General features: G+C 36.0%; 1 protein-coding gene across 4 annotated transcripts in view; it reads left to right on the top strand.

Moving 5' to 3' along the window:
• ltbp3 (latent transforming growth factor beta binding protein 3) overlaps positions 1-27,721 on the top strand; it is a 72,188-nt gene that overhangs the window by 10,674 nt on the left and 33,793 nt on the right. For all 4 annotated transcript variants that reach the window (XM_056458356.1, XM_056458359.1, XM_056458358.1 and 1 more), the window contains 4 exons: positions 23,872-24,020; positions 24,154-24,271; positions 26,658-26,824; positions 26,913-27,018. In XM_056458356.1, the coding sequence (XP_056314331.1) occupies positions 23,872-24,020; positions 24,154-24,271; positions 26,658-26,824; positions 26,913-27,018 (540 nt within the window). The remainder of the gene's footprint in view (positions 1-23,871; positions 24,021-24,153; positions 24,272-26,657; positions 26,825-26,912; positions 27,019-27,721) is intronic.

Raw genomic sequence — 27,721 nt, 5'->3', positions numbered from 1 at the left:
GGGAAATATTTAAAAAAGATTTAAAAAAATTCAAAGGGCGGCTAATAATTCAGACTTTAACTGTATGTATACAGGTAGTAACTCAAATCTGTTCCATTAAACTTTAGATGCAGAACTCACTGGTACGAGTCCCGGTATGATTAATTCAGCAAGTGCATTTTCTTCTTCTGTAACACTTTGTTAAGACTAGAATAAGGTTTATTGTACTTGGTGTGTTATTTTAAAATGGGATAAAGCATTATCCCCACTCATCAGCCATGTCATTTCTCAATATGTGCATAAATTAATGTAATAAAACATTCTTACAGTCCTGTTTATATCTTTCGGATAAAACTGAATGCTTATTAGCACCACTCAGTTGACATATTACTTTTAAAAATTGGCATGACAAATGCAAGAAGCTGCGTCATATAAATTTAGCAAAATTGTTGCTGCAGGCATTTTTATGAGCCTGGGTTGTCATTAGCAGTTTGTCAAGTACCAAGAAAGCAGCCTCCTTTTTGTTGTTGTTGTGTCCTTCTGTTTGTCTGTGAGTGCCAGGATCTGGGTTCTGTGGCAAGAGGTGTGTAAACCCCAAACCATCCTGCACTTCTGCAGAGTGCCCAGAATGATGCCAGCACTATTTCAGTCTTCATTCACACACACACACACACACACACACACACACACACACGCACACGCACACACATACACATATACATACATACATACACACACACGCACACACACACACACACACACATACATAAACCGCTGCTCTTTCACATGCAAGCGTCACATATTTTCTCATATTTTGGTTACTTCTGTTCCTTCTCTTTATTTAGTTTGGTTTTACTTGCAGCACAGTCTGCGATCCTTCTTTACTCAAATACTAGTGCAGTGCTTGCGGTGATTTAGAGACAAAATAGTAAGAGCCAGATTTATTACATAACTAGATACACAAAGTCTATGGGGCTAATCAGGCTTTGTTCCTCCCCTTTGCTCGTATGCATGGAAAATTCATGCAGCAAGCCACAAAGGAGCAGTTTTTGAGAGGAAAACGTGTCAGAAATCTAGTTGAACATTCCAGAAGCGTGCCAATCCTGGTGTGTTTGTGAGCGTATGAGTAAGTGGTCAGCTACCATTTGTTTTCGAATTTGATGTGCAGCAGGGCTGGAACCACCACAGACTTTAAAATTGGCCAAACTGTCCCACCCTCATCTATTATCTGATTTCTATGCTGCTCTGTTTGTTGCAAGGATGACAAGCTGCTGTGGTTTAGAGATCTAATAATGTGACTGAGATTGATAATCAAATCAAAGCTATAGCGTTACCTGTGAGTGTGAAATTTCTGAAGTTGTATACACAGTGAGTATGTTTACATGGACACCAATAATCTGATTTTAATGCAATTAAGACACTACTCTGATTAAGAGTCTACCATGTGAACAGCGATTTTTGATTAATTTAGTTCGTTTATGACCTTAATCAGATTAAAGTGAAAATCGAATTAAGACATGTGGAGTATGCGGATTTTAGTCGCATTATTGAAGTGCAGCACAGACATGTAAACACCTTACTCAAAGTATTACCATCATGTAGGACTTTTCACCACATTTTGCATCAGTGAAGGGCCACAGACACCTGCATCGCGAAATGTCGAGGTTTTTTCCCATATGGCGTGCAGTTTCAAATTACAATAAAACTATACTCTTACAGCAGTTCATACTCGCATCTAATATCTCGTTCATCATGGGGGCATAAATGAGATGTTCCCAAATGAAAGTGAAAGTGCCAAACTGCTGTTAAAGTTGACAAATGAGAAATAAAACACCCAAAATTACATGACACTCAGGAGGAAATGTGGATAGTGTGCTGATGCAATGATGTTAACTGAATTATGTGCTATAACACGTAAACAGGATCATGAAAGGGGCACTCTAAAAGCACCTCATGTAAACACCTTTATTATGTTATTGTCTTATTCAGATTAAGGCAAGTAATTCGATTACTGGTGTCCATGTAAACGTAGTCAGTGTGAAATTTCTGAAGTTTTATACACATTTCCGCCTATGTAATTATTTTACAATAAAATCTTTGTGTTTTGTTTATTATTTAAGTTTAGTTTAATTTATTTTTAGTTTATTTAAAGGTGCTGTATGTACGTTTTAAGATTAAAAATACCACAATATGTTGCAGTTATTTAAGAAACAGGCTAAGTAAACATAGTTGTTCAGGTGAAAAACAATGCTAAAGTCACTCATTCTGTACCCAATTATGTTCTGGTACCCTTGGTAACCTTGGTTAAAAACAACCTACTTCATTGCCGCCAGTGGTGTAGTGGTGTAGTGGTTAGTGCGTAGACACATGCACTCTGGTGCTCACGGCGACCTGAGTTTGATTCTTCGCCTTGTGGTCCTATCCCGATCCTTCCTCTCTCTCTGCTACCTACACTTTCCTGTCAATACTCTCTACTGTCCTATCAATTAAAGGTGAAAACCCTGAAAAAACAATTATAATTAAAAAAAACAAACAACCTAATTCATTTCAATTATAAAGGCTGTTTTAATGTACGCCGACTTGGACGTAAATGTGACGCAGAAGCAACCTCTGAAATGTGACTAATTTTCAGCTATTCCACATGAAATGTTTTTTAATTAGTAATAAATAATAAAATAGTAAAAACATTACAAACATAAGACTTAATTGTCAGCCATGCCAACTGTTGTTTGTGTTGTGAATCCGGCAATGTTTATTTGCGTATTTAGAATATTTAGAATTTGGACTGCAGTACCTACAGCTGAATCAAATTAATCTTATGAATCCATTGAACTTCTATTATGTTAAACTGACTTAAAACAGTTTGCGTAACTTATATAATTAAGTTAGAATATGATTAACTTAATAAGTTTAATAAGTTACAACTAAAAACATTTGCTGTCAGAACGAATTGATCATATATTTTTTTACAGTGTAGTTCAACGACTACAGTACTGCGCAAGGTAAATTGTACACACTGCACATTTTAAAAAATTATTGTTGGATTTATTTTTATTTCCTTAATTCCATTTAAAGGGTTAGTTCACCAAAAATGAAATTTATTGTCATCATTTGCTGACCCTGATGTCATTGTAGACCCTCATGTCATTTGAGAGATTTCCTACCTTGAAATGTTTATTGACCCGAAACTCCATGGTTTCAAAATGTTTATAATCAAGAGGTTTAATGCAAGTCGTCTAAACAGACATGATATGCTTATGCTTATATGATCAACAGTTTATTGGTTTGAAGTGTCAGCTTTCTGTGGAAAGACATGTGGACAAACCCAACTTTCAATCAAATTTTAATACATTGTTTCTTTTTCTCTTTCAATTTTTACTGTTTATTAGCTTGTAACAACATGAAGATGAAAAAATGACTTCCCCCCCCACACACACACCCCACACCTTTAGTTTCCCAGTCGCTTTCCCATTGCTATTCCTTTTTTTTTTACAATAATTATTTAGTGGTTTTCACCTTAATCACAAGACAGTGGAGATTAACAGACAGGATAGTGTGGGGAGCAGAGAGAGGAAGGATCGGCAAAGGACCTCAAGTCAGGAATCGAAACTCGAGTCGCCGCAAGCACCTGGGTACTATATGTCGACGCACTAACCACTAGGCTATTGGCGCCAACCCACTGCCATACCTTTTAATAATTTTCCAAATCTTCTCCAAAATTTCCATGCACCTTCTACACAAGAAAAAGCCAAGTGAGACACAGTTGGCATAATTGGTCTTGCCAGTCAAAGACTTTGAAATACCAATTAGAGGTTGTGTTGGAAAGTGATAAGAGAACACTGTGTATAAGTGAGTGTCTGTGTTTGAGGGAGAGGTGGCAGCTGTGGGCTTTTTTAAAGGCCAATATTGAAACTCAGGCCCTTAAACAAGCATTCTGGTTTACTCAGAGTAAACTCGCTGCTTTTCACTGTGAGAATGAGGCCAGTTATTTAAAGCAGAGCAAAGGAATGTGTGTATATATATGTGTGTGTATTTGTTATTGGCCGCTTACCCAGTGGTTATTTACAAGTGAAAACATCTAAAGGTTAACGATAGACAGGGTTTTTGAGTGATAGGCTAATTTAATTCTCTTTTACAATCTCCATTATTGATGTTAGCACTATTTATATATTTTATAAAACATCCCTTCCATTCACTCATTTGATGTTTGATATTTAAAGACATAGTAGACCCAAAAAAGAAAATTCTCACTTTTTTGCCTATCACCATAATCTTTACAAAACTGTATGAATTTTTCCAGGGAACAGTATGTATATGAGGACTTCTAAATATCTACTATTGAGGCACACAAATGGAAGAATGTCATAGTGTATGGAAGAATTGTTATTGGGGATTATATGATCATAAAATTTTAATTTTGAGGTGCATGATAGACATTCAATGGGGCACTGGTTTTTACATAGATGAAATTGAGGCCGTGAACAACATTTTTCAAACTTTCCAAAATTTTTCTGAAGTTTTTCTATACTGAAAGTGTTGAAAGATTAATATCTGCTGAACAGCTTGCATGTTGTTAAACTACAGTACAATCCATGGAACATGCTGTGCTTTTATTCTTTCATAGCCACTCAAGTTAGATATAAAATATTTGGAAATAACTTTGCACAGAAGTACTGGAAATGAACATAAGCCTATTAATGCATCTACACTGCTAAAAGCAAAGTTTAGATCAGGGGTAGGGAACCTATGTCTCGGGAGCCACATGTGGCTTTTTGACCAAAAATATGTGTCTCCCTTCAATAAAAAAATAAAACTGTCACTAAAAATAACTTTACTATTGAACATACAATCAAAATTACCTTTTTATTGTATAATTTTACAGCAAAATAAATAAGAATAAAAGGACGTTTCATCCAATACAGGTGTGTGGCGCTTGGGATTAACTTGAATCGCAACACCTATAAAGGGCATGCAACTTACATTTCTATGGTAACCTTGGATGTAAATTCAAACAACATTCATGAGTGGGGATGGCAAAAAGTAAGAAATTCTATAAATTATCCTTTCTTAATACATGGACTTGCTTAACATTTTACTTTAAATATATCCCCAATGGCTCTTTAAAAAATGCATTTGCCAAAAATAACCTGAAATGGCTCTTTGCCGAAAAAAGGTTCCAGACCCCTGGTTTAGATGAATATGTAAATATACTGCATGCTCTCCTCTTAAAACAAAATAGCTCAAATAGACTAAATAGTAATGCAGGGCACTAGCAATGCAAAGGTTGTGGGTTCAATTCTCAGGGAAACTAAGAATTGCAAATGCATAAATGTATAATAAACATGACAAAATTATATCTGAATGTCATATTTCATGTATGGATATGTTTGCTCCAGCTCTGCAATTCATCTGTAATAAGTCGGGGTGGAACGAACTTGAGGATCCAAGTGCAGTTTATTAAGAAAATCGTTAAGCAGGAAAAGGTCAAAACAGAGACAGAAAGGGCATACAGATAATCTAAAAATGTGGTCAGAATACAGGTGAATGGTCAGGACAGGCAGCAAAACAACATAAACAGTAAAACAAAGCAAAGGTAAAAAAAACAGGGCAAGATAAGTAAAATGCTGCAGTAATGCTCACTTATAGACCACAAGACTCAGCAAAGAAGAATGTGTGTGCTGTGTTTATAGTCCTGGTATTCAGTCTATCATGAGATTCCAGCAGTGTATGCGTAATCAAGGGGAATCAGGAACTGGTGTGTGTGTGAGGTGCATGATGGGAGTTGTGGTTCATTAGAGTGGCAGATATGTAGTTCTCCAGCGATCTGCACTGGCTAAATCACTGGCGACCATCAGCATCATGCAGACATATGAGATGGATATTTTGCACATATTTAATATTTCTTGATGTGTACACTGCCCATTTTTCATTTAAAAAGCAAACTTAATATTTATATATTTCGGGTCTTAGGAGACAAGCACACAAAGCTCTCAAAAAGTGCAATTATATAATCATATTAATGAATCAGTAAACGCCCAATCCTGTGCCTCAAGTTTCTCAAACAAGCACTTGTGGAATAACATGGACCTGCACCACTTGTCAGTTAAAACCACAATCATACACAGCACAACAGCCTTTAACTACATTCAACAGAAACAACATCATGTCATCAACAACATCTGTTGCATCATTATGGAATTTCTATGGCATTGCACGTTTTCAAATGTTTCCTGTTCAGTTTTCATTCTGATCATGTCTGAAGGTCCTTTCATTCAGATTTTAAAACATTTATCCTGCCCCACTATATCCAGCTAAAATTTAAATCACTTTTGAGTATTGTCATTTTGATAGATGTGTTTGCAATGAGTATTTTCACTGCAACCAGCCGTTTAAACCACCTGTACTCCATACAATTCTGCATGTTAACCCTTCTACAGGATTTTTGACTTAATGGACTAGCTCTCTCAACATTTAGATCATAGTGTAAATACAAATTTTATGTGTCATAGACTCTCTTGAGCACAAGTAAATGTTACATCCTTTTAACTTACCTGACAAAAACACCCTTCACATGAAAATGAGTCTACAGACTTTCATTAACAGCAAAGCAAATTAAAATATGATTCGTCTTTCATTCGTTGATTCGTTCATTACAAGCTGTTTGCACACTGGCAATAAAAAAGCAATGAATAATTGGGAATTCTTACATATTGCATTAGCCCCTTTAATGTTCCACAGACTAATCATAGATCTGAGAGAGGCAGTGATGTCAAGCGTTATGTTTGGACCCCTGTTTTTACTTAATCTACCATTGCAGAGACCCCTGCTATTTTAGAGCCCAAAACAGCTTCTTTGGTTTTCTCTTTCATTGGTGCCCATTCAAACACAGACACCAAAATATTTTCTCAGTCAGACTAAACCTTACAACTCCATTTAAACACTGACAGATAAAGCACCTCATCAAGACTCTTCTGACTCTGTTTTGACTCTTTAAAGTACAAATAGCTTCCAAATACAGTTTTTTCAGCAACTCTCAAAAGTGGAATTTCCAATGAGTCAATTCTTCATAGATATAGTATAAATAAAAAGTTCAGATGCAAGTGCCATGTGAAATTTACTTCTAAAACCAGCGACCTTCTTGCTGTGAGGCAATCATGCTACCCACTGCGCCATTGTGACACCCCTTCATTCATTTTCCTTTGACTTAGTTCCTTTATTCATCAGGGGTTGCCACAGCAGAATGAACCACCAAGTTATCCAGCATATGTTTTACACAGTGGATGCCCTTCCAGCTGCAACCCAGTACTGGAAAATACCCATACACTCACATTCACTCTCATGTACTACAACCAATTTAGTTCATTCAATTCCCTTTATACCGCATGTCTTTGAACTGTGGGGGAACACCCAGAGAAACCCACGCCGACACAAGGAGAACATGCAAATTTCACACAGAAATGCCAACTGACCCAGTCGGGACTCAAACCAGCGACCTTCTTGCTGTGAGGCAACAGTGCTAACCACTACGCCACTGTGTCGCTCCTGAACTCTTCAAATATAAGGATTGAAGGCTAGAGTTTGCAGTGTGTTTCCGCTGCCTAAATTCGTACATCTGTTTTGATTTCAGAACGTCTGAAACCTCTGCTCTTGCCAAAGTTCTGACACTTTCGGCCTCCTGTGTGACCAAATGAAAAGACTTAAGAAGACATTGTGTCATGGCAGGAAAATGTAAACACAGAGATGAAAGAGAGTTTGCCCCGTGTGCTGGGTTGATGATTTGTCTGCAGTGTTTGTTGTTTTGAAAAGGTTTGTGAGTAAAAGCTATTTTGAAAAATAGTTTTAGTTTAGGTCAGACTCAACAAATTGGGGGCTTTGAAAGTTTGCTCTTTTGAAACACTAAGATCTAAGATTTTAAAGGGCATCTGTTTTGCAAAATTCACCCCTATAATGTGTTTGAACACAGTTGTGTATCCACAGTGTGTGTAAACAGCCTGTAATGGTAAAAATCCAGTTGTTAGCACTTTCGCCTCACTGCAAGAAGTTTGCTGATTCGAGTCCCGGCTCGTTCAGTTGGCATTTCTGTGTTGCGTTTGCATGTTCTTCCCGTGTTGGTGTGGGTTTCCTCTGGGTGCTCCGGTTTCCCCCACAGTGCAAAGACATGTGCTATAGGTGAATTGAATAAACTAAATTGGCCGTAGTGTATGTGTGTGAATGAGTGTGTATGGATGTTTCCCAGTACAGGGTTGCAGCTGGAAGGGCATCTGCTGTGTAAAACATATGCTGGAATAGTTGGCAGTTCATTCCACTGTGGTGACCTCTGAAATAGAGACTAAGCCGAAGGAAAATTAAAAAAAAAATATATAATATATATATATATATATATATATATATATATATATATATATATATATATATATATATATATATATATATATATATATATATATATAATGAGCTCATCCAAAATTAGCATTTTTTTAACTCTTGTGGGTAGGTTCACATTTTTGTCAATGAATATGGTATTTTTAATGCCTGTAAAGTGAAATAAACTAACACAAACATAGGAGGTTGAGAAAAATGAAATTTAAGATGGCATTTAAAGCTTTTTGCAACTTTTTGCACATCATATATAGTTCTGACTCCAAACCGGTCAGAAAATCCTTAACAGATTTTCCGCTACCTTTACATAAGAGAATGGAAGTCCTATATATAACTGGTGGCAATCTGCCCTGTTAACATAGATCCCTCTATTCATCCCCATTTTTGTACTGCGCAAAATATATTTTACGCTAGACTGCTGGTCTGGTTTTGTAAAAAAAGTTGTTTCTAAAAGTAAGTATTTTATATTGGTCAATACTAACACTTTGTTATGAGCTTCATATACATAAGTATTTCACTTTATATTTTGTGAATGTTTACAAATATCCTTTCTGACAGTATCTATTACCATTTGTATGACTAAGACTGCAGCTATGTGTTTTTTTTATTGTGAAAACTCTCACTGGCAGCATAAATCATATATTATCCACGAAATAATGAAGTGATTGACTTTTTTATGTCTTCTATTAACATATAAAATAGTATTAAAGTCTAAAAATACTTCAAATAAAATTGAAAACCAAAGTTAAATTATGTCAATTTGATCAAAATCCAGCTAAAGCTAAATAAATTTTGAGTTCATTACGGCAGTTCAAAACAGCTCATCAAACTGACTTTTTGAGGGAGATCGTTTGGGTTCATACTATGGTCGAGAAAGTTTAACGTACTGCAATTTAAGAAAGCACATGAAAAAACATGTGAAAGCACATCAAAAAACACCAGCAAATAAAGAAACGATCTTCATCAATTTGACAGCACACGTGTTGCAAATTGGTCACAACACAAACAACTGAAGAAACGTACAGCAAATTGTTGTTATGTCGTGTAATCAAGATATTGAAATAAACAAAAAACAACTCACCTTTCAAAGACTACCAATTACATCACTGAGCAACAGTCACAGCATAATAACACTTCAATATCTCAGCAGGGTCCGTCATGTTTTTGGGTCTCCTAGAAACATGTCCGTTTGTGTTACATGGATTTTTGCAAGTGTTGTGACTAATTTGCTGCGCGTTTCTTCAGTTGTTTGTGTAGTGAGCAGTTTGCAACACGTGTGCTGTCAAATTGATGAAGATCGTTTCTTTATTTGCTGGTGTTTTTTGTAATTGCATGTGCTTTCCTAAATTGCAGCACGTTAAGCTTTCTCGGCCATAGTACCTAAACACATTTGAACTACTATTGACCCATAGAGATTATGCAAACCGTGGATGTGTTCTGCAACTCTGCCTTCTTTAATGTGCGATTGATTTATATCTTATATACACAGAGGTCAGACATTAGAGCAACATCCAAAACAACAACACCAGGTTAGCAGCATGAATGCACTTTAGGGCATCCGCACCTTTACGTTCGCACATGGAAAGATTTTAAACACTTGAAGGACACCACACACCAGACAAGAAGAGCCATAGCATCATACCACATCTTTTCAAATTCTATCCATTGTTTTTTATGAGTGTCTCCACACCTACAGCACCATTCAGTGTTTGTTCATGGCAAATAAAAAACAATGTAAAGATGTGGCATGCTGGGGTTTTTGCTTCTTATCCAGAGTGTGGCAGAATGGAGAAGGTTGTTTGCCAGATGTTTAGCAAACTGTTCTTCTCTTGCAGCCGCCATTGTTGTTGTGTTTAGGGTGTACATGCGAGCAGCATGAAGCATTTAAAACCCTGCCTACTGCAGCACAGGGCTAATTGAGTGTTTGAAATCAGTATACCTTCTTTTTTCCCCTCAAATGAAGAACAAAAAAATCACTTTATCTGAAATATACTGGGGCCTTAACTGTGTAATGTTTATTTGCAAAGTGCATCACTTCAATACAGAGTAGTAACATATAGGGTATATGCCGAAGCATGCTAATAGGACTTTTAATTTGCCAGTAATTTGCCAGGGTTAATCATTTCCGGTGAAGTGTATGCCAATGCAATTTCGGCGCGTTTAAGGTCTGTTTTCTTTAAAAATCAGCTATCTCCACTGGCTGAGTGATATCCTATATAAAGTGGGTCTCAGATTGTACAAGAAGCACTGCATTAAATTACATCTTTCCCGCCATGTCTTTATAATATTAGCAATTATTTTACCCCAGTATATTCAATGGAACTTCTGAGCTAGCCTGCTGATTCTGACAGGCGCGTGCGAGTTAATGGCTTTTTGTCTCGTTTTACGCTTGAGCAAATAAATGAATGCTGAAGTCTGTTTAACTGGTTGTATTTGAATTAGATTACAACATTGATGCTGTAAAAGGAAGCGTATAAAATGAAAAAAAAAAACACACAATAAGTTTATCAGTATAGGAAAAACACTAGCTCAGCATATACCCTATTCGATGAGTTGAATAAATTTTGCTCAATTCAATGCATTCACTAACTCACAACATTTTGGTGTAGTTTAGAAACTGTAACTTTTTCCTCTCTGACTGCAGTTTGATTATGGTTAGGCTTTAATCCTCTATTGGTAATTTATGACATAAAGGAGGGGTCAGCATAGGACCTGGAGCCGGGAATCGAACTTGGGTCGTTGTGAGCACCATGGTGCTATATGTCAGAGCACTTAACCACTTTACATGTCCTATTATACATACTATTGAATGTTCTGTTAGGTAAATGTTTACTTTGTCACAGGTGAGGTAGAATGTAAATATCATTGTAAAATGGCTTTAATGTTATTTGTGAATTTGTTAATATATTCCAGCAAGCATTTTTGTTTTTTAAAAGATGTCTAATAGATGTCTAATAGACATCGAAACATAGTCGTCTTGGCTAAAACAAGGCTAAATTTGGGCTGTCAGTGAAAATCTAATAAAAGTCTAAGAATAGGCCAAATCTAGACTAGCCAATAAATAAACAGAAATGAATGACTACACATATAAAGTCTGTCTATTTGACGACTAGTCTAGTTTTGGGCTATTCTCAGATGTCTATTAGATTTTCACTGACAACCCAAGTTTATCCTTGTCTGAGCCAAGCTGTCTACGTTTAGATGCCTATTAGATGTCTATTAAACACAAAATAGTTTGCTGGGATATTGTAATGCAAAAAAAAATATCGAGGTCATCTTCAAGAATTGCACGATAAGTCAATATATTGTTTATTGTGACAGGACTAAGCGCGTAGGCTCCAAACTTTTTTTGCAACAGCTTATTTGCATTTAAAGTAAACCAAAATAACTGTTTTCCCTCATACCCAAAAAGAGGCAAATCTATAAGCTATAATTAATTATCTGTGAAGTAGTTTGAGCTGAAATTTCACAGACACATTGTAGGGGCTTTATAGATTTGTATTACCTCTGGTAAAAGGGATACTATTTTTCCTTTAATGCTACATTTTCCCTCAAGGTCTTATGAAAGTGTTTACAAGAAAATGCTTCTATATTCGCCAAAAAGAGGCATCTATACTTGCTAGAGTGTTAATATTTGTGTTTGTGTGGTATTTATGTGGGTGTGTTTATGTATGTTGATATATGGCATTGAACATGTACATGGCCTTCTAGTAAACATCCCCTCTTTTGTAAAATCTCTTTAATGTTTTTACGACTCATGTTGAACACAGCTGATAGTGATTACATATATAGTCTGTATATTTTTTCATGAAACTTGGGCTCAGTTTTATCTTGGGGCGTGTGCTTGTTTTTGTTGTTTTGTATCCCACATATATAAACATGGACCCACTACAGGCTTTTGTCAAGAAACCGAATTAGGTTGAATTTTCTTTTGCCCCACCTTCAGTTTGACACTAATGGCCACTTTTATATTTTCCGTATGTTTGTGTTTAGAATGGCAAATTATAGTTGCTAACATGTAATTTAGTGGCAGGGGTTGTTGGTGTGTTTGTTAGTATCTTTGTTAGCAGATATCTGGTGTTGATGTGTTAGGTAATGTGTTAAGAGTGAGGTTTGTTAGTCAAGAAATGTGTTACAGTTGACAGTGAATTGAATTTCAGTTTACGATTATCAGAAGGACACACATTCTCACACACTAGCAGCTCTTATGCTTGATACACTACCACTTGAAAGATAAGCAATGAGATTTTCTTTTGGAAGAAATTAATATTTACATTTTAAAAAAATCACCAGCTCTTGAATATCCATGTCCGAGTTACAGTGCATGTTAGGTAGTGTTTTACTGATGACCATAATCATGAGCACCAACCACCAATTACATGTCTGAGCAATTCTGCTTAATTGAGGTTATGATATATTTGTTTTATTTTTTCAGCTTGAACTTTCAACCTTAATTTCTCAGATTAGGTGTGAAGTGTTGGCTCATTAAAATTAATTACATTACATAAGATCCAGTGGTGTTTACTGATTTGATGAAAGGCAGGTCAGTGTTTGCCCAGTCATATATTTAAAAGGAAATTACAAGAATTTGATGAAATCAAATCAATCCTCTTTACACTTTATGTATAAACATGTCTTTCGGTGACCACACTCGCCTGTAGGTGTTGAAGCTTATCTGAACTGAATAACCCTGCGGCAGCGGCATTTGTGACTAATGTTGGCTGGTGTGAAAGCGATTTGTGAGGAGGGCTGACTGTGAAAGCACTGGTGTTCATTAATGAACCCCTTTCTTACTTTTACTGTGCATATATGCATATGTTTATGTATTATATTTGATGTATAAGTAAGTATAAAATGTTTAAATAATTGTATGAATATCTATAAATACAAGACGCATGTTTATGTCATGCGTCTTTCTGCCAGGGAGAGCCAGTTCTCAGTCTGTATGTGTCTGAGCTTGCTGGCCTTTGAGCCAGGGTATCTGAGGAATGTGAACATTTCTTTGCTTCTTCGCCACTGTACCAATGGTACTGTACCAATGCACACATGTACATTTATATCATTATGAAGAATTTTTTATGAGCAAGATGGTTTTTATAATTGGTTAATATTTTTTTCTTTTCTTTTAACCCTACCCTGACCCAACATAACCCTTACGGAAATCATCTTTGTGCATTTTTACATAAAAAAAAGCAACAACATAAGTTTATAAACTGATTTCCTTGTGAGGCTTGACAATATGGCCCTTTACTGTAAAAACATCTTTTGAGCTGTTTATGCCTGGCATTAAGGATCTTTTGTCATTCCAATTACAAGTGGACAACTCTAAATAAAACCATCATACAGGTGTAAATGGGATCTGAAACAAAAAGCTGCTGCTCTCTGTAACATTTTTACAAGGGTCTTCTTTTGTGCTGATATGTAAATTGTAAGATTGCTTTGCAATATAAGATTGAAAGGCCTATATACACCATCCATAGACCCTCCCCTGAGATATATCACGGTTTCTACTGGTAACTTGAAATTATCTGCCTTTTTAATAGTTTTTTACATGTTTGACATGCCATACATGAACCATGGGGTGGCATGGTGGTGCAGTGCCGCCTTGCAGCATGAAAGTTGCTGGTTCGAGCCCTGGCTTCCTCCAGGTGCTCCAGTTTCCCCCACAAGTCCAAAGACTATGGGGGAATTGGGTAAGCTAAATTGTCCAAAGTGTATGTCCTGGTCCTCCAGGTTGGGGGTTGAGCGTTGGGCTACCTAGTAAAAATTATAATTGTTTTTTGTTTTAGTTTTCACCTTTAATTGAGATGTGACAGTGGAGGTTACAGACAGGAAATTACTGGGAGCAAAGACGGGGAAAGGTTCAGCAAACAACCTCGAGCTGGGAATCAAGCTCGGGTCACTGTGAGCACCATGGTGCTATATGTTGGCATGCTAAATGAGTAGGCTATTAGTGGTAATGCCTCGTAAAAATTAGATGTTACAAAACACCAATATGGTGTGGATAAATATCAATTTTGATATAAACGGCCCTGGGACTAAGTATACATAACCCATGACTAAAATGTCCATTTCCCAAGTTGTGAATTGTAACCTCTGAGTTTCAAGATGAAGCAACAATGAAACTATTATATTATCAGCACAGGAGATAGCTTCAAATTTATTTGATGGAATTTCAAAATATCAAATACTATTAGTCTGGAAAGAAATAGTCAAACTTTGATCTCCCTGAAGGTAAAAGTTAAAGTACTCAAAATTCAAATACAAGAGAAATAACAGTTTAGTATCGGACAACTCCAAATTTTAAAATAGCTGGTTTTGTCCTTTCATCAAGAAAAAAAATTAACTATTTTAGAATTAGGAAATAGGGCAGCATCAGTGGTTAGCACTGTGGCCTCACAGAAAGAAGGTTGCTGGTTTAATTTCCATTGCACCAAATAAAATACCTTTTTATAAACACTACTGAATCCTCCATTCTGACCATCAACAGGCTGCAACCATGTCCTAAGTTCTTCATCTTTCAGCCACTTTTTTGTAATTTGCAGCCCCCCATTTTTCTGCTTCAGTTTTACTTTTATTTCTTCATGTCTGACATTTTCCAAAAATCCAACATCACAGAAATTTAGCTTTAATGACGCTTGATAATGAATCACTTGATAATGAATCAAAATAATTTATCATAAAAACTACATTCATAATACATTTGTAATTTATTAAAGAATGAAATTTAATGCTTTTTAATGGCATTTAAGGCCTTAATTTTCCACAAAATCAGTTTAATGCATTTTAATGCTGTTCAGTTCCCATGCAGAAACATTGGAAATGAGGAAAGTGACTGAAAGTAAGACAAAAAAAGAACTGTCTCAACAGTCTAAACAGAAATGTCTCCTTCGTCTGCTTGGGATCTAGCTGACCAAAATGCATTTTAATACCAGGTGTAAACAAGGCCTCTGTGGGGACATTTGATCGACATGATGTTCTGTAGGTTAAACAAGTTTACATACCCCTAATGGTCGAGTTCCTGTCCAGCCAGTGGTTCATTCTAGGAAAATGGCTTTTTTGGCACCCAAAACACATGTGAATGTTTTAAACAGTCTCATTTTTCCCTTTCCACTATCTTTCATTTACCTCTGTTTCTTTTTCCTTTCTTCCAAACCTCAGAAATCATTGTACCTAGTTGTTTCCTTTGTTTTGTAAAAAACTTTATGGCCAGGATAGTTTACTGGATGTCTGTTTTAAAAGAAAGTATTAGCACTAAGTGAGTGTGTGCGTGTGGGTTGATATGTCAGTATGTGGTTTCAGAAAGTCAGAGCACATAAATTTCTTAATACCTCTTCTTGCGAAAGATACATTTTTGGGGTTGACGACTTTTTTGAGCACGAGATGAGATAAACAGTAACAAACAGAGATTAAAAGCTCACTGATAACTACATTGTGCTAACAGTTTTAGGTTTATTTTGTAGCATTCTTGTTTGTTTTTGTTTATTTAAGTCCTAAAGCTTCTTTCTCAGGAAATCTATTTGTTTTAATGCCATTAACTTAGTTTTGACTATGAAGATAAAAATAAAGATATTCAAAATATAAATACTGAAACATAAAAGAGCCTCACAGCAAGAAGGTCACTGGCTCGAGCCTCGGCTGGGTCAGTTGGCATTTCTGTGTGGAGTTTGCATGTTCTCCCCATGTTCGCTTGGCTTTCCTCTGGGTGCTCCGGCTTCCCCCACAACCCAAAGACATGCTGTGTAGGTGAATTGAATAAGCTAAATTGGCCGTAGTGTGTGTGTGTGTGTGTGTGTGTGTGTGTGTGTGTGTGTGTGCGTGTGTGTGTGTGCGTGTGTGTGTGTGTGTGTGTGTGCGTGTGTGTGTGTGTGTGTGTGTGTGAGAATGAGTGTGTATTGATGTTTCCCAGTACTGGGTTGCAGCTGGAAGGGCATCTGCTGGAAAACATGTGCTGGATAAGTTGGCAGTTCATTTTGCTGTGTCGACCCTTGAGCCCACACCATGACTGCAAGATAACAATATCATGGAAATTACTTTCCTAATGATTTTGTTCCATAACTGGTTACTGACAAAAACATTGAGAGCCATTCCGAGTTTATTCTGCTTTAAATAGTTCAAGTACGGTGGCCTAGAGAATTCAAACGTGCTGCAAGTTAAAAAAAAACACATGCAAATAGAAAAACACTAACAAATTGAGAAAACATCTTTATTGTTTTGACAACTTACACTCATAATTTCTCACAACACATGCAAATACAGAAACGCAGTGCAATTAGTGCACATCACAACAGAAATTTCTGGGGGACCCCAAAAAACCAGTCTGCTTCCTGTTTTAGTAAGTTTAAGCATCAGTTTTTGGTGTCCCCAGACACATTTCCCATTGCAGTCTGTGCTACTATTTGTATTTGTATATGTTATGTGAGAATTTGCATGTGTTTTAAAACTGATGCAGATGTTTGGTAACATGTTACTTGAAGGGGGTGTTCATAAGACTGCCATGAAACATATAATCATGACATGACACTGGGGATGTTTGTTGTGACCAGTATAGAAGGATTGTGAGGGTGTGGTGTTAGCGATGTGGGGCCAATAGTCTTATTACCCTGCTGCCCAAGACCGCTTACTTGCTTAAGCTAAGCAAGGCTGAGCCTGGTTAGTACCTGGATGGACCGACCACATGGAAAAACTAGATTGATGTCGGAGTAGTGTTAATGAGGTCAGCAGGAGGCACTCAATCTGTGATCTGTGTGACTCCTAATGCCCCAGTAAAGTGAAGGGGACACCATACTGTCCTGCCGTCTTTCAGATGAGACATTAAACCGAGGTCTTGACTCTCTGTGCTCATTAAAAATCTTATGGCACTTCTTGTATAGAGCAGGGGTGTGTAACCCCAGTGTCCTGGCCAAATTCCCGCCATTGGCCCTTACCCATCATGGCTTCTCAATCATCCCTCTCCACCAAATTAGCTCACTATAGCTGGTGTGTAGTGAGTGCACTGGTGCCATTGTCATGTGGCTGCCGTCGCATCATCCAAGTGGGGGTGGTGTGAAGAGACCCCCCTCATGATTGTGAAGCGCTTTGGATGTATGGCCATTAATGATAAATGGGCTATATAAATACACATTACATTACATAATTTGTAAATAGTGCGGGCTTTTGGTGGAATGGTACTGTATCTTTGTTATGACATCGTAGTATTACCAACAACATTGTTGTCAACATTGACAACAAAACTTGTCATGTCTTTGTCACGACAAATTGACATTACATTGCCAAGCATAACTTGTCTTAAATCTGTCATAAACATGATTGTCATGAGGTTATTGTAATTGCGTCATGAATATTTGAATGTTTTTAATGTAAATATTTTTATGAGCTAAAGTAACCCACCAAAATCGACTATACCCACAATTTATTATCATACATCAGCCCAAGAGTTTACTAGTATGATGACCAGAACATAAATGAAAAAAGACATTATTAATTGATTTTCAGGGATGTTTTAAGAACATAATCAGCTTCACCTAATGTGAACCCTGCTGTAGTGAAGCTGATTTATCCCACTGCTGTGGCAGCTTTATAGGTTCAGCTGCCTGCTTTTTATACTGAGGTGTGAGAAAGCTGGTATGAAGCTTTCAGCATCTTACTGTAAACACAACATAGTGATTTTCAGGCAGGCAGTGGATTAGACGAGCACAGCAGACACACCCCCAACAAACCCACAGAAAATCATCACACGCTCTGTCCAATCATACACACCCCACCCATTAACACACACACACACACACACACACACACGCACACACACACGCACACACATGCACACACACACATACACACTGGTCTGCTGAATCCATTATCATTCACTTTGGCTCAGACAAAGAGTAAGAAATGTATTTGACATTCCTCAGAAATCATAAGCACACAATAAGTTATACAATTTATAGAGGTTTTGTCAGAGTAATGGCCCTTATGAGATTAAATTAAATAATACCTAAGAAAAAAAAGGCAGATTTAGACAGTAAGAATAAATTTCAGGTATAAGAGAGAAAGTTATACTAAAAAAAGGCCTAGATGCCTTGGGAACTAAACGCTGCTGGGAAAAGTCGCATGTATGTGTGTGAGTTAGTGCATAGTGAAGTCTAAAGCTGTATTTTCGAAACCTCTGTCTGTCTGGAATACTGCAATTAACTCAGCAAGCACAGACACACTGAAACATTCTCCCACACACACACACACACATACATGCAAATCTATGTCAACTTATGAAATCATGAGCAAGAATATTTTTGTTCGGGTGTAAAAGACTAACAATGTCTCAGTAAAAGCCAGTTGATTGGAAATTCCCTTTATTGTGCACAATATATTTAATGTAAATTAATGATGAAATTCTATAAAACATTTTGGAAATAGTAAGTCAAATTATCTTATACTTTACTTGAAGAGAAGTGCTATAATGACATTGCAAGAATTTCTTTTACATTTGATGGTATTTAAGTAAATAAGTTTGATAATTATTTTCAGTGAGTACTCCTAAAAACAAAGGTTTCCAATGGAGCGTTTTAATTTCGGATTTACTTTCAGTGAACATTTATATACATTTATATACATTAACATGTATATAGATATAATTTTTTTTCAAAACAGTTCAGAACAAAACAAAAATTTTCAAAGCAACATAGAAACAAAAAAGACATACAATACAAGTGTCAAAGGTCACCGAATACAATCTTATTTACATTCATATTTAGGGTTGATAAAATATTGCTTTATAAAATTTTGTTAAGGGTTACGTATCAAAAATCAACAGGCTCCAGATATATATAAATAAAAGCACCACAATAAGATTAAAACGTTAAATTTCTTCTCAACCATTTACCCCAGTATGCAGAAATTTTATAGGCTTGTGTCTCAAGGAAAATGTCAGTACTTCCATATTATACACCTCTTTTACAAAATCATGCCATTCACCTACAGATGGAGGATCGTCTTTTAGCCATTTCTTTGTAATGGCCTTTTTTCTAGTTGTTAGTAGTGTATTAGGAAGATATGCATCATTTTTTGGTATTTTTCAAGAGTAACATCCCAGAAACAGTTTTGAAATTACATTCCAGATTCAATCCCATTATTGCATTTATCTCTTTATTCATATCATTGCCAATAGGTGTGTATAATATTACAGTCCCAACATATATGGAAATGTGTCAGCCAATACATTTCCAGATTTTCTCCAGCATTTACCATTTTCTTGATCTCTAGTTTCAATGTTTATTTTAGGTGTCATAAAGAACCTGATTACATTTTTCCAAATAAATTCCCTCCATGAATCTGAATTAATTGTGATCATCTGTGTTTCCCAAATAGTTAACCATTCCTCATTTTCAGTGAACATTTCTTGAAAGAAATTACACTTTTTTAGTGTCAAAAATATGTATAATTTAATAAAGATTTTGTGGATGTTAAAGGTTCTTCATGGGGCATAAATACCAATAACAAACCTTTATTTTTGGGCATTAAATCTTTTTTGTGCACACAAAAAACAGACAAAATAACAATTATCATTCAATATGTGTCTGCTATGATTATTAGTCCATTAAAAAGACAAAAATAAATGAAGGAAAGAAAAAACAAAAACAAACAAATTAAGTTTTTAAACATGTTATTTCTTTCTTTCCTTTTCCTCCGTTTTATATAGAAAGACTTGTTTGTTTACGCCTGTCTCATAAAGTCTCAAAATCATCCTATTTTTGTGTGAAGTCAGAATGGCTTTGTGTGAGAGTGTGTGTGGGTGTGTGTGGGTGGTAGTCATGCGCATGCAGACAGACTCCGGCCAGCTGTAATTGTTTCCGTGTGTTGTTCTCATCAAGCTACAGGAGAAACGAGCCACAGTTCGCCACTGCCAGCCTCATCACATGCCTTTGTGCTTCTCAGAAGCTCCACTAGTTAAATAGAATCAAGAATCTGACAGTATATTTGTATTATTTGCAGTCTCCCGACATGCTTTTTGGCTCAATTGTGACTTGTGTTTCATGCCTAAACAGAAAAGGTAGATGTGCCAAATACTAGTCCAAAAAATTACTAAAAAGGCAAACAATTCCTGGAGATTTTGTGAATTTTGTAGATGCAAGAAAATATATTGGAAAAAAGGGAAAAAGATCTGCATTTGTTTGGATTATCCTATTATTATCTAGAGGTTTAAAATTGTGTGGAAATTTGCAAAGTGCAATTTATTTTTTAGGGGTGGGGGGTTTGGGGTGGGGTATATGAGTCATTCCTGCAACAACACGGCAACACACATTAAATTACATTTAGTCATTTAGCCAAACTTTTGTCTAAAGCTACTTACAAATTAAATTAAATAATGTACAATTGTAATACGCTTAATATCACAAAGATACAAAAAACATCTTTCAACATTATACATGTACATATATTATGTCGTCCAGAAAATGTGATTACAAAAATAAATTTACAAATGTCTAAAATATTTCATATAATATCTTTACTTTCATGTTCATCAAATCAGTCTGCCACCAGTCTTGCTGTGTGTATCGGTGTATTATCATCCTGATACATGGCATCGCTGTCAGAGTGCTATGGATTAAACCATTGGGTGCACATGAACCTCTAGAATGGTTCAGCAGTCCTTAGCAGTGACCCGCACCTCTAACACAAGTATTGGGCCTAGGAAATGCCATGACATTGCAGCCCAAACCATCACTGATCCACCCTCATGCTTCGTTCTGGGCATGTAATAGTCTAGGTGGTACGCTTTTTTGGGGCTTCTCCACACCATAACTCTCCTGAATATGGGAAAGACAGTGAAGGTGGATTCATTGTTCACATTGTGCACAGCCCAAGATTATCGCTGCTGGGACCATTGAAACCATCATTTTGCATTGGCATGAGTGAACAAAGGTTTGGCTATAGCAGCTCAGCAATGTACAGTATATTGAAACTGTAGATCTCTCAATAAATAGTTTTGGTAAAAACAAGAGAGTTGAGGTGCACATTTAATTCTGCAGTGAGTTGGGCAGCTGTAGTTTTATGTTTTTTGGATTCAATCCGGATTAGCACCTGGACATCTTTTGCATCCTCAGTTACTCCTGTTGAATGTGGTTCATCCTTCTTGGTGGTATGCTGACATCACTCTGAATACTGTGGCTCTTGATACATCACAAAGACTTGCTGTCTTGGTCACAGATGTGCCAGCAAGCAAATCTGCACCAACAGTTTTCAACTCTGATATGTTACCTATAATGTTGTGTGCATTGCAATTTTTAAGCAAAATTATGCTGTTATTACTCTGCTAGTTAAATCTTCACACTGCTCTTACTGGTGGAATGAAGATTGGCCACCAGGCCATGAAACCTTTAACACTAAATTGGCCAGTGTTTCAGTTTCATTGTCCAACCCATGTATGTATATATATATATATATATATATATATATATATATATATATATATATATATATATATATATATATATATATATATATATATATATATATATATATATATATATATATATATATATATATATATATATATATATCAAGAGTATACAGGGTTTCACTTCTTTGCATTGTAATTTTCCTCAACTTTTAAGTCCATCCCTTTAGGAACTCTAGACATCATCAAATATCATGCTTTCTGTCGAAATTGTCAGTCAGTTTTAAATTCATTAAAAAAGATTGATTTTTAGATTTCATGTCGTACCTTTCCTTTAAATGTTGAATAATTTATTGAGCAGCTTTTGTGGGCCAGAACAAAATAACAAACAGACAGTGGATTTTTCCCTCTGAAACCACCATGAGCTGGTATTGAATAATGATGTTACTTGTGCCAGTGTTCCAGAATAATCTGGTTAAGCCTTGCTTGATGCTTCAACCCACATAAGTGGATCTAACCAAACCACAGTCTGACACATCAAGATAGAAAGCACAAAGTCTAAATCCATGTTTAAATGAGGTCTTACACTTTTATGACTGTGCAAAATAAACAAAATCAAATGCAGTTTGCAAAAGCTTTTTGCACTCTTTTGCACTCATCAAAGATTTAGTCGGTTCTTGTTTATTTTTGTAACAAAAATTAAAGCATTTCCCACTATTTCATTCACAGTGGATGATGTAATTGTCACCAGGTTTTAACTATAGTGTTTTTGTGTGTCATATGTATGTTTGATAATTAGAACTAAACTATACAATATGTAAATGAGGAATATTTAAAAATGTTCCATCTAATTATTATCACTAACTTTTACTATGGTCACCAGACCTCAAGTGATCAGATTATTTATCAGGTTTTTGCCCATAAAACTTCTTTTATAGGGCTAATTTCTTACACATGTTATCCTAATCCTCCGTTGATTCCTAAATGTTATTTTAGAGCAATTTTTATTTTCAGCAATTTTGAAACCTTAATATTAACTTCTTTCAGAACACTGACGCTATCACCTTGCTACTCAGAAATTTAGGGGAGCTTTTCAGTTACAAGACTGTTATGTTATTGATAAAATTGTGGGACAATGTGTATCTTTTCAGATGTGTATGAGAGAGAGTTTCCTGTGTTGAAGACGAAAAACATGGAAATAGTTGATAATTTAATATATTTGTTCATTTTATATATGTTCAGGCTTTTCATAAAGTGTTTTTCAGTCTAATGGAAAGAAAACATTCTAAATACACATCATTTCTAGCACTACCATCTGAGTCACCACCTGAATTTAACTAAGTGAATAGGTTAGAGCCTCTCATTGAATAATTACCGCATGAGTTATTGTTTCAGCTGGTAACAAGTTAATTATCACTAACTGATGCATTGAGCAGCCTCTTGTTCTCCATTTCTTAAACAACCATGTCAGAAGACACATTATGTGGTAGTGGACAGGTTGTTAATGACTTTCAGAAGGGTCAAATTATTGCCATGCTTTAATCAAATAAACATCTAAAGAGATGCCACAGTTGGTCAGATCTAGGTTCAGCAGTGTTATGTGGCCAAAGAATGAGGTCAGCTGACTACCTGAATATATTAAATGATTGTATTTTTTATTTATATTTTTATATTGTATTTTTTTCCATCCCTGATGGCACAAGGGTTCATTTCCAGGATTCATCTGGCTAAGATTGTGAAAGAGGGTTTCAGGGAGCACGAGATATAGTTTTTACACATGGATTGGCCACCACAGTGTCTAGACCGTAACTCTATTGAGAATCTTTGGGTTGTGCTGAAAAAGACCTTGCACAGAGGTCCAACTCTCCCAACATCAATACAAGATCTTGACAAATAATTAATGCAACTCTAGACGGAAATTATATTGAGTGTTGCAAAAGCAAATTGAAATTGAAGCTCCAATGAAATATTACTGTGTGATTTTTATAGATAGGCAAGTGTATAAAATGTATACAGTTTATAAATTGTAAACATTATATGTTGCATGTCTAATCAGTGATCTGTGTGTGTGTGTGTGTGTGTGTGCGTGCGTGCGTGCGTGCGTGCGTGTGTCTCTGCAGTGGTGTGTCCTCTGACCTGTATGAATGGAGGAGTGTGCAGTACCCGCACACACTGTCTCTGTCCACCAGGCTTCACAGGACGCCTCTGCCAGTACCCACTTCGAACTCAAGCCACTCGTGGCAACAAGCAGCCTGTGTACACTGTGCAGGTGCCCGTCTCCTTCACATTAAGAAATCAAATAGAATCTCATGCAGAAGAATGAATATTCTGAATGCATGAGGGTTTTGTTAGATCCTGAAGGTGTGAGATCAATAAACAACAGAATAAATGTATATGTCCAGGTGGTGCCAGGTGAGTCTCAGAGTCTGTCTGAGTCTATCGGTGCAGGTGGACGACAACAGATGACACAAACACACTCTGTGTTCACTCTGCAAGGCACAGGACATCACTCTTCTGAAGGTAATTGGTGCACAGGACACTTTCACATTCTCCTAACCTGAATCCTAACCAGATAATTGTTATTTTTCATTAAAACAGTGATCAAAGATTACTAAATTCAGAATAATAAGTGACATCTTTTTGTCATTTTGTGAGGGTTAGTCTTTATAGGCATATGAACAATCTAAAGCAGGGGTGTCAAACTCAATTCCTGGAGGGCCACAGCTCCGCAGAGATTAGTTCCAGCCCTGCTTCAACAAACTTATCTGTAGGTATCAAATAAGCCTAAAGCACTCAATTAGTTGTGTTTAATTAAAATTGGAACTAAACTGTGCATAACTGTGGCTCTCCAGGAACTAGAGTTTGACACCTGTGATCTAAAGCATTTGAGGAAAATGACATACAATAATAAAACCAATTGTTAAATGTTGATATAGGTGTTAACTATAATGCACAACCTTTACATTTTTATTATAATAAGTCATGAATTATATGTAAAAATTGCTATTAGGTTAGTAAAGTATGTACCAATGTTGTATATAAATTTAGAGACAGTCCCATATAAAAAAATCTTAACATAAAACCAGCTTTTTGCCAGTGAAAGGCTGTACTTTTGAATGTTCATCTTCATTTTGTCTTGGTTAGACTACAAAAAAAATTACCAAAACTAAAACGAATATATCTGTAGAATGTGAGTGAAACATAAAATTACAAAAATTTTAGGGGTGTTCACTAGACCCTCTGCCCACAAAATGAAACCATACACAAAACTGAGATGTTTACATGAGATGAGATTTTTACATGAAGAGTTTGGATGCAAAAACCTCTAAGTGCCGTCAGAGATTTCAATAGAAAATGAGCATTATACTTAGCCTCCTTTGTTAATGTTGAGTTATTTCACTTTAAAGACCATAAAAGGACTTATTCTTTGCCATTAAAGTGAAATTACTGAACCTACACACAGTAGCCTAATAAAAATGCTAATTTTAGAAGAAAATTTTAGACGGCATTTAGAGGTTTTTGCATCTAAACTCTTCACATAGTGTTTTAAGGAACCCTCATTGACACAATATGTGTCTGGTAAAATAATCTGCATGTGCATTTTGAAATGTTTTACTAGTCGTCTTGACATCCTAATTGTCACTTCTATTCTACTTTCTGAGTGTGAATTATCATTCAGAAGTCAAAACAATATATGAGCACTGTAAATGATTTTACCACTAACTAGCCTCTAAGTAAGCAAAAGTGTAATGTAAACTTGCCAGTTGCATCTATGCTCAGACATCTTTGGACCTTAACAAAAAAGTTACATTTTAATATCGCAATCTTGAGATCTCATCACACCCAAACCAAATAAAAAATAAATAAAATTATAGGTAACACTTTCTTTTGATGGTCCATTTGAGTATTAGTATACTGTCTGCTTATATCTGTTGACATTGCTCCTTTAACAGACTTTTAATTGACTATAAGAAACTTTGCAAGTACATGTCAACTTACACTAACCCTAACCCCAACCTAACAGTCTACTTAGGATCTAATGAGAATTAGTTGACATGTAGATGCAATGTAACTTAAATTCAACAAACGACCATCAAAATAAAGTGTGACCAAATTATAAAGAAAACTAAAAAATATAAAATAAACCTAATTCACGGTGTCTGCGGGGTCTTAAAAAGTATTAAGTTAATAAATCAATGTAGAGAAATTTAAGGCCCTTAAAAAGTATTAAAAAGTCTTAAATACTATTTTTCAAGGTATTCAATTTTATATAATATCAGAATATGCAATGTATAGTTGTTTGCTAAAGTTTGCCTGAATTAAATCTGCGAATTTCAGGATGCTGTGTAGTTTATGAAATTAATAAAATCTTGTTAGATTTGACATCATGCTGCTTTGTTGACTGCAGTAACCAAGGCAATACCATTATTTCTGCAGTTCTATAAGTGCCAAAATGCTGACTTAGCTAGATTTAATAGATTTTTATTCAAAATATGAATCATCTTTTAGTTTAGGATTAGTTTCTTACATTAATATTTAGTAAATATAGTGCAAGTTAAAATCTCACCAGTGTTTCCGGTTGAAACCTCAAGTGGTTATAAGGTCTTAAAATGTATGGAAAGAGGCTTAAAATAGGTCCTAAAAGGTATTGAATTTCACTCTCTGATTCCTTTTTATACTCTGTAATTCAGAATATGAATAATTAACTATATTATATAAATACCAAAGTAAGTATTTTAAGTAACATTACAAGTATTTTGTTATTAAATAAACTTTAAATGTTTTTTAATATATAAATAAAATTAATAATTTATATCAAGTCATAAACTCATGATTTAAGTCTTTCTGCAATTCATTCATTAGAAGCAGTTTTTTCTCATTGCTCTCTTTTTATTTTAATTTCCAGTGCAGTTCAATGTTCGTGTTGTTCACACACCAGACACATCAGTTGTCATTCATCCTCTCGACCAATCAGAGAACAAGCCTCACAGTACCAAAACTGTGACCCGCCTCCCTCCACCGACTCATAAGCCCAAGGGGAGGTGCTTTCAGGAGACCACACCCAAACAGGCAGTGAGTGACAGATGATGCAGGAGTTAGACTCATTTGCCTGTTGATAAAAGCCTCTGACTCTTTCTCTCTATTTCTCTCTCATTTTTAGTGTAGTAGTAACCCTCTTCCAGGTCTGACCAATCAAGAAGACTGCTGTGGCAGTGTGGGTAATTCCTGGGGCCAAAATAAATGCTACAAATGCCCTTTACTACCATGTAAGTGGAAATATTTTCTATTATATAAAATGGCTTTTGATCTGGAGTTGGATTTTAGGGTCTCTGCCATAAGATCAAAGTGTGTTACCAGCCAAAAACAACCCCATTGGTTAAAAATAACAGCTCATCTCACAAATCCTACTGCTTTAGACTTTTTGTCCTTATAAATTCACCCTGTCATAGTTTGACACATGGGAATGTGTCAGTGCAGTCTTAAAGCTACATTTCAATATGAGCTTGAAGAAAAATGCCTTTTTCCACTCCCGTTTTTCTCTTCGTAACCCATCTCAGCGCTCAGTCAGGCAGTGATTGTGTGCTGGCGAACTGATGTGTGTTAGCGTTTGCGTTCGAGTGTGTGTGAACGTCTGCGAGTGTCTTCGTGCCTCAGCAACATCACCATATTTTCCTATGACACACCCTTTGCAGTAAAAGGAGACAAAAGTGAGGGATGGAAAAAAGGAGGAAGAAATGTTGGCTTTGGCAAACGGCTTTCTGGAAAGTCACTCTGTCTCTGTTCTCACATGTTCTTATGCTGAAGAGAAAATATCAGCTTCAGAGAAATGTTCCCACAGCGGCGCTTTTCTCTCTCCTTCTCACACATGCAAAAAATGGAGCACATCAAACACCGCAAGCTACCAGTTTCTCTCGAAATCTAAATCCTCCATAGACACTTATTTCCATCCACTAGTATTGTTCTTATATA

This window comes from Danio aesculapii, chromosome 5, assembly GCF_903798145.1.
Source record: "Danio aesculapii chromosome 5, fDanAes4.1, whole genome shotgun sequence".
NCBI lineage: Eukaryota > Metazoa > Chordata > Actinopteri > Cypriniformes > Danionidae > Danio > Danio aesculapii.
Note: the sequence above shows the minus strand (reverse complement) of the source record. Positions and strands in the feature narration are given on the sequence as shown.